At 35.1% G+C, this 15517-nt stretch overlaps 1 protein-coding gene across 7 annotated transcripts in view; it reads right to left on the minus strand.

Moving 5' to 3' along the window:
* The window catches only part of Lrp1b (LDL receptor related protein 1B), a 1919409-nt gene that overhangs the window by 212717 nt on the left and 1691175 nt on the right, over positions 1-15517 (minus strand). For all 7 annotated transcript variants that reach the window (XM_036183000.1, XM_036183003.1, XM_036182999.1 and 4 more), the window contains 4 exons: positions 11941-12034; positions 8683-8799; positions 8446-8565; positions 6881-7000 (listed from right to left, as the gene is read on the minus strand). In XM_036183000.1, coding sequence (XP_036038893.1) covers positions 6881-7000; positions 8446-8565; positions 8683-8799; positions 11941-12034 — 451 coding nt within the window. The remainder of the gene's footprint in view (positions 1-6880; positions 7001-8445; positions 8566-8682; positions 8800-11940; positions 12035-15517) is intronic.

A 15517-nucleotide genomic window follows, 5' to 3' on the forward strand; every position in this document is an offset into this window, starting at 1 on the left:
ATACACTCCATGGGCTTATGTATTTGAATACCCAATCTCCTTTTGTGGTGCTGCTTAGGGAGATTTTGAGTGCCACTGCCTGGCTGGAAAAATATTTTACTGGGGGAGGTATTTGAAATTTCCTAGCATTGGCCCATTTCCATATTGATCTCTTTGTTTCTTGCTTGTTGAGATGTGATCAATCCTTAAACTTCCTGCTGCCATGCCTAGAGCTTGCTCCCATGCCTTCCTACTTTGCGAGTCTCTTACCCCTTGAAAGAGATATTTCCAAATAAACTCTTTTGTGAGTTGATTTAGGGCATTGTGTTCTATCAACAGAAAACTAAGAAATACAGAAGTCAGTACCAGAAGTCAGGTGTTAATGTGGAGAACTTGACCTTGATGTTTGGAGGCATTTGAAAGACTTTCTAATTTTGACTAGAAAAGTGATTGAATTCTATAAGCAAACCTTAATGGGACATTCTAGTTGTAGACACTCCTGGTACAGAATCTGTTTCTTGTTTTGTTTGTTTATTTTTTTAACCATTTCCTGAGAACTTAGCTAAGGGTAAGTTGAAACATAACAGACTAATTTCTTCCAAGGAGGAAGGAACTATGATGGCAATATAATATTGAGTCTGTGCCACAGTTACAAATGATTTCCCTTAGGCGAGTCAATATAAAAAATAACAAGTGCAGTAGAAAGAAATCCAGAAGATACAATTTCCAGAGGAAAAGAACACAAGGAAAGTTAATGTTGCCGCCAAGGTTGTGGTAACAGAGTGGTTGTAATTGTTAAACTGGTTAGTGCTATTGAGGAGAGACTGCTCACACTGCAATGAAACTAACTGAAGGGTACCTTCAGTGAAAGGCCTCACAGAGCTAAGCTTCTAATTTTTGAAAAGCAACTTAGGAAATTTACAGCTCCAGGAAAGCAACTGAATCCTGCAGCTTCTGCAAATTAAAGGTTCTGAGTATTTATTCCTTCTGGTAACATTATCCTCATAGTTTCATAAAATGAGAGGCATGGATACCTCATGAGTAAGGGAGGCTTGGCTTCTTCCTCTGTAGTTTCAGACAGTACTGAGGGCAAAAAACATAAGGCAGAGAAGACCTGTTACTCTCTGACAGTCCTTTGACAGGAAATGTGAAAGGAAAGACACCACGATGCTGGAGGTGCCAAAGCCGTGAGACATTTCCCAGGAAGAGCTTCATACAGAGAGTTTAACAAACTGAAGAGAAAGATATGTGATGCACACAACAAACCTTGAGGGACTGAGCCATCTATCTCTTTGATACTGGAAATGGAGCTATAGGATTTGATATTTACCCTAATGGGTTTCAGTCTCGCTTTGGCCCAGAAGTTCCTCACATTACCTCATTCCTCCATTTTCAAACAGAAATGTGTGATTTATAGCATTGAATGCTGAAAACACACAATTTGCTTTTTTGTTTTCACAGAAGATCACTTTAAGAAGTTATCTTGAGTCTCTGAAGAAGAGACATGGTAATTTATACAATGTGACAGAAATGATAATTGTGCATTTTAAAGTTGGACTAAAGGCATTTTGCATCAAAATAAACCTTTTGGGAGAACAGAGTACTGAACAGTTGTTTGAGTGAAGACAGGTTCCATGTGTTTGAATACTTGGTCTCCCTTTGGTTATTCTGTGCACAATATTTTAGGAGGTATGGCTATACAGAATGAAGTAAATCATGGATGAGTTTTGGGATTTCACAGTCCTGGGCCATTTCTAGTTTTGTCTTTCTGCTTCATGCTTGTGACTAGTGTGATTAATCAGTCTTAATCCTGCTGCCATGCCTGCCTCTTCTGCCATGCCTACCTCCCATGGTGGACTAGTAGACTCTTGTACTTCCAAAAGAGGTAAGATAATATAAAGTTTCGTAAATTGCTTTTGATCATGATGTTTTATCACAGCAACAGAATAGTAATTAATACACAACTCTTCAGCATATTCTCAAGTGAATCTATATCTTCATTCAGAGATACCTGCTCATGCATGTTCAGTGATGCTCTATTCAAAATAGCCAGGGAATAGAAAAAAATCACCCAAATATCCTTCTATTGATAATTGAGAAATGAAAATGTGGTATCTTTACATAATGATTTATTTTTTCAGTTGTTAACAAAAATGAAATGGAAGAACTGGAAACAATCACTCCAGCTGAGGTAACCCAGAACCATATAAGATATATGGTCCACATAATCAAAATGTTACTAATCAAATGTATAGGTTTGAAATATTGTAAAATTACACAAACTTCAGTGAACAGACAATTTCACATTTCTTCTGCTTTTCCTTAACATACAGGAAAACCCCATCCTTCATCAAAGAATGACAGGTTAATTCTGGGAATGTATCTCTCTTAACACCTAGGCAGGGAGGGAAAGTACAAGAAAAACAGAATGCACAGTGTGAAAAGCCATGGGTCGCAGACAAGATCTGCTCTTTTACTTGCCCTTAAAGAGTATTTTTAACTCCTGATAACTTCATGAGGAATTTCAGCGGGTAGTCTTTTACAATAAGTAAATATTCAGAAAAAAATGGGAATATCATTTTGAAGGCTAATATTTTAAATGAAAATAAGAATAAACAATAACTTATTCTCAGTGTCCATAATCCAGGAAGAGCTGACATCTCAGACTAAAGTCCACCCCAGCTCTCCAACTACTTCCATTATGTTCTATACAAGCATTGCACATAGCTGTGACAACTAATCATTATCTTGTCTTTACCATATATCCCAGAGTGTTAATGTCTGAAAATTGACTCTTTACAAGTTCACAATGCTCTTACTTGAATCCTCAAAGTTAATTTTGTAAGAACACATCTAGGTTTATTTAAATGTAACCTTTAAAAACTAGACTTTTTTATTTACTTGTAGATGCTTTACCAAGTAGTAGTAATTAAAATACAAAGCAATTCAACCTTCCATTGCAGATACTTGATTTCAGTAATATCCATCACAGACATATAAGGATGGTGCTAAGCAAACATCATAACAGTTGAAAATACAAGTGAGGAGAATTCTGTATGAAAATGCTACCCCGAAGTCCATTTATGTGGGATTTTATATAGTAAAATCTGACTAACCACACATTTTTTCCAAAAGTAGTTCCTAGGAATCTGAATTGAAAGTTTACATTTATTACTTAGCTTGTTTCCCTGTAAAATGCTAATGCTAATTCTCTTCATATGCTACTGCAAATCTTCACTCTGATTCATAGAAAAGTATTCACAGGCTACTATTTCATCATTTTAGAGAGTTAACTATGTGTGAAAAGAATGAGAAAAAAAGCATTCTCAAAGAATTTTTCAAACAAAAAAAATCACAGAATATGAGCTACCTGGTGATATTTTAAGAAAACAACTACATCATCTGCACTTTTTTGTTAAAGTAAATTGGTTCCTATATCAATTCAGTTTAAATTCCTAGTAGACAAAAAGCTATTTCCTCTCAGTTTACTAGAGATCTCTCCAGAGTCTAGAATATTTGGGAGGCTACCTGCCTCCTTGTGTGGGCTTCCTGTTAGCTTCTTGCAACATATTCTAAATCTCAGTCTGTTTTGTGAATACAGGAAAAAAACCAAAAGAAGCATCAACAAATGACTGCTCATCCTTCTGGTGGGCAGACTGACAAGTAAAGGTCAGTAAAATGTTGGTAACCTGAATATCCTAACATTAAGGAGTGGTTTTACTTTTCTTTCTCTCTTTCTTTCACAAGTATGCACACACACACACACACACACACACACACACACACACACACACACACACACACTCAAATATACAGAGACAGACAGCTGTCCCGGTTGCACAGGGAGAAAAGTGTGAATTTCTCAAAACAAATGCATGAAAGAAAAACATGCTATAAGAATAAAGAGCATAAAAAACAGGAAAGTAGAACCATTTTGGAAATATTGTTGAAATAAAGTCTTCTTTCTACATAGTAAATAATTTTCCACCTTACCAAGCTTTAAAAATATTCATTTTCATTATAAAGACTTGAGTGCTTAGAAATGTATGATAGGAAATCATTACATTTAGGAGTTTCCAATTGCTGAGTCAAGAATTGTATTGGGCCATCTTTTAAAAGAGAAACATAGAGCTATGGGACTGTGTTTTAAAGTTCTAGAATTAGATCATCAACCACAAACTCCACTGGGAGATATATAGCATGTAAGATGTCCAGATATGTTATATTATGATGATGCCTCAAGATGTTAGGGGATTTTTTTAAAAAGGAATAATTCAGAATGAAGTAAGAATAAGATGAGAAACAGTAAGGAAAGATGCCTTTTTAATAGCACAGTCACATGTATCTGTGAAAATTTGAGTTCAAGGGGTCCCTTGTATCAGAAATTTCAGAGCAGAGTAGGGGTTGGATATATATGAAAACATGGGCTTTTACAAGGATAAAGACTTAGTATTTGAACTCTAGGGTTCAGGTATTTGAGAAAAATCTCAGGGTATTTATGGATACCAACAGTCCTTCTGTTTTCAAATAATAAAGTATTGCTATCAAGTTTCTCTAAATATCTCCAGAGAGATAATCTATAACAGTATTTCAGTATCCCCCTTAACACATCAGCCTCTAGCCCTACCATGTAATTGCAAAATGAGGAGGTTCACAACACTTGTTTGCTACTCAAAATATAATGTATCAGTTTGTAACTGTTATTAAAATATAGGAAATACAGGTTTAAATCACTAACTGGATATCAGCATTCATGTGCCATCCTTTTAAAATTTCCCCATGCATTATTGTGCAATAAGCATTTGCAAAGTGCTATCTTAAATGTAAATTGGAGCAAATTCACAAATTATTGAGAAAAGCAATCATGCATTATATCACTCTAGTTCCATGCATCTGTTATGGAGTTGAGTTTCAGTCCTTAGCCTCATTCTAGTACCCAAAGTTTAAGTACAAGTTCAACTCATAACTGACTATAGGGTGAATGCAGTCCTCCCTCTGTGTTTTTTTCAAACCTAATCAAAATGAACACTCACGCTAAATCTTTACAGCACAGGTTTATTAAATGTTTTGTTTTTAATTTACTAAAAGTTTTTAATAATTATATAGAAATGACCTTCAGCAAGAAAATGGCTTAATTACTTTTTAAAATATTTATATTCTGAAACATCAGTCAATATTAAGTCTCAAAATAACAGAAAATATGATGTAATTTTTGAATTTTATTTATTTTGTCTGTTTCTATGTATGTATTTATGTTTGAATGGCTGAGCACACAAGCCACTCTCTGAGGAAAGTCATTTATATCTTGAAACCTTGTGAGATTAAGGGATCAAACTCTGCTCATCAGACCTGTAGGCAAGTACCTCTACCCACTGTGTCATTTTTCTGGTCCTATGCTATGGATAGCATAGCTTGCTATCCGTATATACATGGTGAAAATAGTTCTTCATTTCTTATATATTTGCTCTGTATTTAGACCTACTGATTTCTTATTTTCCTAAGGCATAGACAACCTCACTCAAATTTCCTGACCATGTATTAAAGAAAAGAAAAATCAAAGCACATGCCAATCCATCCTATGGTTTGGTTGATTACGCTCAGTGTCATGATGGAATAATCATACTGAAGAAAATAAAAAGCTACTGTAGAAAGATCAAGCCTTCTTAGTATGATCATCGCCAGAACTTTTTTTCTGATAATTAGTTGAGCAGAAATTTTTGTTGAATTGTATCTTCTATCAAAAATAGTATCATGTTCAAGTTTCAAGATTAAACTATAGAAATCACACTCTAGCCAGTAAGTAATTTAAATTTAATACCTCATCCTATTTGACTTCATTAAAAGCCTTGCAGAAGACAACACAGCCAACCAGCCAGTGAAATTAACTCACTTACCAAAGCCCATAATAGGAGGGTTGGTGAAAAGTATGGGTGGAGACTTTATGATTAACTGTGCATACCAAGTGGTAACTGACAATTATAGAGCACTATGATAAACTATAATGGTTGTGTGTTGTGAAGACAGTTTAATGGAATTGTACTGAGAAAATTACTTAAGACCTTCACATTTGCTCTTCAATGTAAATGGAATTTCAGAACCTTATGATTTTAATTATTTTCACAATAAAGAATTTTTGTAAATGCACTTAAACAATTCTGAATCACTCAGAAATCCTATATTTATTTTGAACAAATTTTGTCTCTTCTAATCAATTACTAGTTTAAATGCTTTCTCATCTATGAATGTCAAGTTTAGATATTTGCATACAAATTGGATGAAATTAGTATTTAATAAATGCTGATAAAAGAAGTTGGACTTAAGAGTTGCTTTAAATCTCATCTTGGTCTTGACATTTCCAAAACAGGATACTGATACCTTGCAGTAACTGATGACTATATTCTTCATTCTAAATTTTTAAGAAACATGGTACCAGAACATAATTGCAAATATTAAGATTTCAAAAGCAATTTTCACAATCACAGTCATCTATTAAAATGGAACCAATATTTTATTCACTTTCCTATTCTTTCATTATGTTTTGATTTACCCCACAATTTCTCTAAACAGCTCATCTTTTGCATTTTGTTCCATTTTACCCTTTGCTTTCTGTAAACAGTTTATCAATTACATGTCCTTCCATTTTAATCCCTGCTTTTATTAAGCAGGCCATCCACTTTATTTCCTTCCATCTCAGTCTGTTTTCTGTAAACAGATCATCTAAGTTTGTTAGGACTCTCAGAACACTGGAGCAAACGTGACCATATCCACTTGCTTCTGAGCTGTGTTGAGTTTTTGTTTGTTGTTTGTTTGGGTTTTTTGTTTTCTTTTGTTTTTCTCTGTATTTAGCTCAGATTGTGGCACCAGTGCATGGAGCAGACCATTGTAACTATGAAGCACTCACCACAGTTGGCCTCATCAGAGGCATCTGCGCAGTCTGGGTCCTCATCACAAACCCACAGCTTGGAGATGCAATGCTTTGTTGTCTTGCATTGGAAATAGTCAGGAGAGCAGCTGTTTTCAGCTTAAAAAGAAACGTATCTATTAATGTGCAACATTCAGTATAAATGGATATGCTATTTATAAAAAGCTGTTAGACAAGTGCTGGAGATAGTTCAATGAAAACTTCTCTTCATTAATGGGGTACTGAGCAGAGAAAACTTAAGTTTTAATTCCTGTAATGTGCAACCATTCGCCTTCCTCACTGGAAATAGAAAGAAAAACATATTTTGTGATGATTCATGAATAAAATCAGCCTTTGTTAATGAGCTTCAGATTATGTATCTGGAAACCACTTTTTAAGATGGAGAATTCAGTCTCCTAAAATAACACTTAAAGTATTTTTAGAGCTCATTCTTATTCGTTTTATAAGCCAAATGACTAAACTTGAAAGATTATAAATGAATGCAGAAATAAAAGGCATAAAGTTTAACAAAAATGCTCAGAAGTTGTATGCAGTTTTGGAGGGAGTGGTAAAGGCTGGATTCAGACCGTGTACTGCATCACTAGTCTGGCCACTTTAAGGACCCCTGCTAGAGGGAACAGCTGTGTGAACTGGTCCTAACACTAATTGGAACACAGAGTCTTAATCAAATTGCTGGACGCTGCATGTTATTTACTGAGAAAAGATTTAGAGGGGAGAATCAAACTGCAGCAGGGTAGAAATACTCACAGCAGTGTTGCTGAAAGCCTGGAAGTTGACAGGCATGCCGTCCTTTGGGTTCTCTCTCTCTCTCTCTCTCTCTCTCTCTCTCTCTCTCTCTCTCTCTCTCTCTCTGTGTGTGTGTGTGTGTGTGTGTGTGTGTGTGTGTGTGTGTGTGTTTTACATACATGAACATATGACAGTTCACCCATTCCTCCAGGTGGAATATAGTGCCTTGCCTTCTTTTAAATGCATTTGACATTTGGATGAAGATGGGAGTATATTGTGACAAAAACAAACAAAATTTACTATTATTCTTTCAAGTAGACTTTAGGAATTACTATGTGAAGCATCACTTGTAACTTACTTTGTTTTTATATTGAGTAATTTCAACAGGTATTTCATGGGAGAAAAATCCCTAATTAAAATGGAGCTGATTTCCCATAACTCATTAATGAATAGTCCTAAAGTACCTATACTTAATAGCAATTAAAGTCAATTAATGAGAAAACATCTTGTAATCAACTGCTATGATGTTTCTTTTATGCTTTGCTTTATAATTACATGGGTAAGCACATCCTGTCCATGTCTGCCATAATCTCCAGGTAGCTCTCAAAATAAAGCTTATTCATATATTTTTATTTTTCTCTCTGTTTTATGTAGAACTTCTTAAACAATGCATTGTCATTGATACAATGTAGTCATTTCTTATCCATATTTGTTTCTCTTGTTTCTCTACACCACATGACTATATGAAGAATAATGTTTATTCCTGTTTCAATCAGCATTCTACAGTCCAGCTGGACAGGGCATTCCGCGTGACTTACGGCAGTCCCTTTCATCTTCTTCATCACCACAATCATCTTGTCCATTACATCTGAGGTTTACTGGGATACATTTCTGGTTCTTGGTACACTTGAACTGACCTGGCAGACAGACATGTGTGTCTAAGACAAAAAGAAGAAAATAATGTGACCTAAGACCCACTCTGCCTTTAAATCAGTGCAGTCATGAGAAATCAAGGCTTAGATGTATGTGCCCAAGTTAGGACTTTCATCACCTACCACAGTTAAGTTCATCAGAATTGTCTCCACAGTCATTCTCCCCATCACAGATGAAAGCAGGCAGTGCACAGAGTCCCGTTCCACACTGAAATCGGCCTGGCTGACATTTAAATTCAGCTGGGAGAGAAAGCATGCAGGTATTGTAGATGGCAATCTAAGTTCCTGATGTCTTAGACAGAAATTTTCTGACAGTGTTATTGGTATTTTGCATTGAATATATCTTAAGCATAAAGAGAAAGCCTCATATTTAGAGGTCTATTAGAGCCTGGTGAACATCTAAGTAATGGGCAACCCAGATGTCCTCCTGACCTGCACTTTATAAACTCTCCTACCAGAGAAGCAAAATATCAACATGAAAACTATAACTAAAAAATAACTATAACTAAAAAATTAACTTAAGGGTTGGGAGGTAGTATCACAATTGGTCAAATGATGAACAAGCTCAAAGACTTGAGTTCAAATCCCAGAGCCCATGTTAACAGGTGTGCATGGTGGCCCACACTTATAATCCTGGTGTTGGGACAACAAATACAGGTTGATTCCTGAGAAATGTAAGCTAGGAAGCACACACATCACCAAGTTACAGGCTAAGAGTCCCTGTCTCATTTGAGGAGGAAACTCAACATTGATCTCTGAACTCCTTATGCACATAATATACATGCATTTGCACATACACATACATGCATACACACACACACACACACACACACACACACACACACACACACACACATACACACACACCAGTAAAGCACTAAATAATGATCTCTCTCATTGCTAGGCTCTTGTTAACCTTACTAGAACACAGAGATTTTACTCTAGTTCCATTTCTTGAAGAATTATTTCTTCTTTCTGCCTACAAAGTATTGTGGCCTCGGCATATATTCTTTATTGCTAACTGAATACTTCCTGTGTCCATCACATTTAGAACACTTTTTAATAGTAATTGCATTTTTATATAGTAAACATTGTGCATAACATTCACATTATTACAATGAACTCCTCATAAATCATAGCATTTTTCTCTAGTAATACGTTTTGCTTCTATATAAGGAGTAGTTAAAAACACAGAAAGTCTGCTGAGATATATTCTGTGTTAGGGGCTCAGGTAGATCTATCAGTGCAGATTTTTATTTATAAAAATTATAGCCCCTCACGTGACCAACAGTATGGCCATTCAAAAATAGAGAAACTAAGTATTGTTGATATTACAAATTCAGCCAAAGAGGTTCAATTTTCCAGAGGTAGACACCAGGTTCTGACCCAGACCTGACTCTGAAACTGTCACACAATTCATACTACTCACAATGAAGCAATATTTTTGGACTCATGGTTCCCATGGACTGCCAGCTTAATACTAGCCTCTTTATTAGCTCAAATTGGGAAATAAAACATAATTGAAGTTTTAAGCTTGATTCAGGAAACATATTATATTCTTAATTACAGTATCGCTGAAATTTTTTAAATTCTCTAAAAAGTAAATATTTTAGTTCCTTGATAAAAAATTCCAAAATGTTTTTTACCCATAGAGTTTGTTAAGTGCTAATTTGGATTGCAAGATACATACATATTCAACTTTTGTTTCCTGTTAGTTCATGCATAATTTTCTTTATTAATACTTTTGTTATATAAACATCCCTCCTAAGAAAAGGGTTACAGTGATTAATTGAATATTTAAGAAATAACTTGGGGAGCTCAAGAGGTTAAGGGTGTGGGTGCTCCTCCAGAGGACCCTGGTTCAGTTATCAACAGTCTCACAGCAGCTCACAACCAGGGGATATATTCTGAAAGTATGTAACTGGCAGAAACTTTCATTAACTCTGCAGTTAACTCTTTCCATCAGTGGATTTCAAAATTACAAATAGAATTCAGAAGGTGCAAATACTTAAGAGAAAAATCATTGTGATTCTGACTTTGTTGTAGGTCTTTACAGTAGTGTTTTCCTTAACAACGGTGGCTCTGGTCAGTAAAGGTCATCTTGATAGAACATTAACAGGCACATGCCAGTATTTTTATATATACAAAGACAAATTGTATTTACTTCATTCACTACATCTTGGGAAAACTTCTTTTATTGTGGACGAAACAATTTTCTTATAACAAGTTAGTCTTAGTAAGTGTTCATCAGCATCCACATCAGCTCTTCTTTTGGCATATGCTATAATTCAAAAACTTTTAAAAAGAGTAAATTGATCATAACTTTATACCTATTGTTCATGAGTCTTTCTCTTCATGTATTGTCTATTATAGTGAAAATAAAACCTGTCAATGATGTTTTAAAAAATCAAACACACAAAAAGATTAGAAAAGGAATGGTTTTCATTTGATTTCTCATCAGAGTGGTGGCTTCTTGCTTTCCACATAAAAAGAGAATGTGTGAAACAACTTCCAGAGTATGAGGTTGGTAGTGGAAAGGAAGATGCAACACAGTTCATTTAAGTAACAATCTGAAATTGTGAAGCAGCTTTATAGTTGTTGCTAGGAAGTTCTTCAGAAGTAAATAACTGCTAGTTCACTTAGATGGTACTCTCTCTTCAGTGCAAGCCTTAGGATCTTGTACACGGTTGTCAAGGTCAATCAAGGCCAACTCATGGATCAGCTGTCAGAGCCAAGCCAGGGCAACTATGCACTGAGACACTGAAGGAGTTATCAGGATTGACTGCAAGCATCTTCAACTTGACAAGGAAGGATTGGAATGACCTATGGAGTGAACTGTAACAGGATTTCCAGGAAGTCTTCTGATTGCCCATCACCACCTAAGTTAGCAGTCATTGCTAACCTAGAGCTCTATGTTGTCACAGTCAGTAACCATTTTATAGTAGCTGCTAAGGGCAAATTAAATCAAGTTACCATAAATAAAAATTAGCATTTAAAAGTCTGACTCCTCAAGGAGTTTCAATATTTTAACCCTGACAAAAAAGACACAAGTTTCTATCCATTATATAGAAAGGAATTTCTTTATCTTGCTGATTTATATTTCAAATTTGGTGAATACATTAAGTCAAAAAATCACAGCAATTACTATACTAGTGATTACTGTAAAGCAAAGGTTTTGTTCAGAAAAAAAATCAGTCAATAGAGACAAAACCAAGACATTGCAACCATTTTCTTTATATTTTTTTATAAGAAGTGAGATAAAATTTTTCTAAGTTAAAAATGAGAATGTTTGAAAAATGCCTTAGCATAAGCCTAGATGATTTCTACAAGTCTGGAAGGCAAAGAACTCTGAAGTCTATATCCAATGTTCAGAATACTCACGACAGTCTTCAGGTTCATCAGATCCATCACCACAGTCATCCACAGTGTCACATTTCCACCAGAAAGGGATGCATTTATCAGTTTTGCATTGAAACTTTAAAAAAAAAAGGGTGCAAGAAGAATGTTGATAACCATAACATGTGGACAACTCTCTCACTGTAATTATGAACACGCATGGTTGTAGAGCCTCCATGATGAGGGATGAATGTGTAAACCTCAACACCGTACTCCAGGAAATTTCACTGTTCAGAATACTCTGATGATTTCAGTGTACACAACCAGACTCATGCATTACCATGTTGTCTGAAGGGCTACGTTAATGGCAACAGGGCATCTACCTAAGTTGTTGCTACAGAGACTGCATGGCCATAAAAGCCTCAAACATTTACCTGAACCCATATAGACAATGTCTGTCAAATACTATTCAAAGTAAAAAAGGACCAGGGCTATCAGAAAGAGATCTAAACCTGAATAAGGTAAATTTGAATTAACTGGGAAGAATTACATTTTCATAAGAATCTTAGAGACTTCAGTGAAATTCAGGGCAGCTCTTATTCTCTCATTCTTTAGATGCTGGGGGCCAACTTGGAAGATTGCTTCCAGGTGTACAGTCACAGTTCCTCAGTGTCATGAATGTTCTCAAACAAACAAACAAACAAACAAACAAACAAACAAAGCAAACTACCTCTGGTCAGAATTCAAAGCTTCCCACATCAATATTGTTGACTACTGTCTTTATTTTCATTGATTGGAATTATTTAAAAACTTATGCACTAGAAGACAGCAGGCTTAAATGTACTCAGAAACAATCATCCCTGTATGGACATGTCTTACTAGAGCCTGTTATTAGAGCGATTAATAAATGCTGAATGTTTTAAATGTACATCATTTGGGAAAAAAGGAAAGGGAATTCAAAGTAATGTTTTCAAAGACGTAAAAATTAAGCTGCAATATTCTCTTTGCTGGTTTTATTTTATTGGCCTATTTATTCACTTATTGCTTTGTTTTTATCTGAAGCTGGAGCAGACTCAGAAGCCTTAACCCTTGAACTTGAACTCGTGGTAATATTTTAAAGTGCTATGATCACAGATATGAGCAAATAATAAAAATTAAAAAGAAACACAGAAGAAATTTACATGATAAAATTTAATATAATTCAAAATTCTAGTCACTTAAAGCTCCAATGACAGATGTTATTTATTTTCATACCCTTTCCTTTAAAATATCAAAGTAGCCATGAAAATGTAGTTTGGGGCAGAAGTAGTACAGCCATGTCATTTTTTTTTTTTTTTTTTTTTTTTTTTGTATTAACAAGTTTAGAGAAAATTGACTTAGGAAAAAAGCCTGGTGGCAATGCTTCATGGCAATATTGACTTACAGGATACTTGACATATGAGTCATTAGTAGAGAAAAGCTTTAGGAAGTTATACCATAATCTTTGCATGAGGAAGGAAATATGAGCTTCAACTGAACCAGTAGTCAGAGTACAAAACTGTTTATTCATTTGTTTTTGCTTTTTTGTGTGTTTGTTTTTGTTGAGATACAGTCTCATTTAGTACAGGATCTCATCAAACTTGGGACATAGCAGGGGATGACCTTGAACTTCTGTTCCTCTAGCCTCACTTCCCATATGTGAAATTATAGGTATACATCTCTACTTCTTAAGGCACTAGGAAGTCATCCACATGTAGGTCAAACCCCGCCCACTGAGTACTCCATGCCCCAAACAGTTTTTACTGTCGGCTTCACTCTGTCCAGCTGTGCACAGTGACCCAAAGGTTCGGTTTGAACCTTAGTGACCTTGGGCAATGTGTTAATATTTAATGTTACTAACATTTAAATATACAATATTCAATCTTACTAATATTTGAATACAAAAATTAAAGAATATTTTCTGAACAGAGTACAAATGTCTGAAGTAGTTGACATCAAATCACTAAATGTAAGCAGTTAATAAATATACAATCATTGTTATTGATTGAAGTATATTCTTCACTAGCCCTTATTTTATTTATTAATCTTTCTTTAATTAATTAATTAATTAGTTAATTAATTAGTTTATTTTGAGGCAGGTTATCACTATGTAACTCTGGCTGTACTGGAACTTTACTACATAGACCAGACTGGCCTTTAATTCAAATAGGTCCACGTGCCTCTGCCTCCCACATGTGGGGATTGAAGGTGTGGGTCACCACACCCAGATTCTTCTTTATTTTCTAAAGGAACTTATAATATTTGTTCAGATTTGGAAACCTTAGGTGAATACATTACTGAAAGTTATTTTTCTTTCTGAAATGTCGTACATTAATTCCCATGCAAAGGATTTGGCATGGAAAAACTGTAACATGAAAATATTGCTTTGGCCCAATTATCTTTAATAGACATGGATATTAAATCCATTTGTTCATTTAAAATGCAATTGCTTTAGTAAGAAAGCCTCTGTTGTTAGAATATGCTGAATGAGTCCGGATACCATAGAGCTGATTCTAGATAGAATTCAAACACAAGCGTGAATTTTTCTTCTTGTAGTAATGTGAAAGGGAATAGAGATCATGAGCCTTAGGGGAAATTTCTCTTTTCAACTGATTTTCTATAATTTGCTTAGCCTGTGGTCATGTCTGTTGTGGTTTTTCATAAGTTACCAGAAGAGAAAAATATCTTTATAGGTAGTTGACTCTTTGGGCAGATGAGGCTAAATCTGAAAGCAATTACCCTGAACATTAAATATTTCTAGTCATTACAGTATATCAAAGCATATTGGTGAGTGGATTCCATGTCTTCTGAGTATCTTCAAAGTATTCCCAATTATGAGGAGGAAATTCCTAATACATATTTAAATTTACCAAATATATCTGATTTAAATAAACACCAACTCTTGGAATTATACATAATATGAAATTCTGCTCTCATTTCAATCTAAAAAAAAATAAAAAGGTTATGAGTCAAAGAAACCACAATAAAGCATGCTTATCTGTTAACTATAACTAACATTTTATTATTATGAGATTTCTTCTGTTTCATGTCTCAGTTTCATTGCTTTCACATTTAAATAAAGTAGCATTAAAAATAAAAATATAAAACAGCACTGTCTCGTCCTTTGCCTGCCAGGTGGTAGCACAGGCTTGAGGAGCAGCCAATTGAGCCTGGAGCAGATGCTGGTGCCTCCCCACCACACCCAAGTCTGAATGCTAGTCATACTCTCCTCACTAGAGCTGTAGCACAGTTGACTATACAGAGAAGTATGATTGTGATGTCATACAGAAAGAAGAATTAACTATTTGAGCAGGGAAATCATCAGGGATGTGGAAAAAAATCTATTGGGAGAAGAATTGTTTAAAAAAAGTAAATAGGAGAGAGGTATGTTCTCTGATAATTTTGTTAAAAAATGAAGGGAGAGCCAGAATCCAAGGATGACACTTTGCCCATCAAATGGAAGGTGAGGAAATGTAGCAAGTGTTGAACAGCAGATGAGGCCTTAGAACATCTAGCTCAATGAATTCAGCTGCATCCACAACTCTAAAACATTTAGACAACAGAGCTCCCTTTAACTATCATTCACAGAGTGAGGATGAGCTGG

This window comes from Onychomys torridus, chromosome 4 (genome assembly GCF_903995425.1).
Source record: "Onychomys torridus chromosome 4, mOncTor1.1, whole genome shotgun sequence".
Classification (NCBI taxonomy): domain Eukaryota; kingdom Metazoa; phylum Chordata; class Mammalia; order Rodentia; family Cricetidae; genus Onychomys; species Onychomys torridus.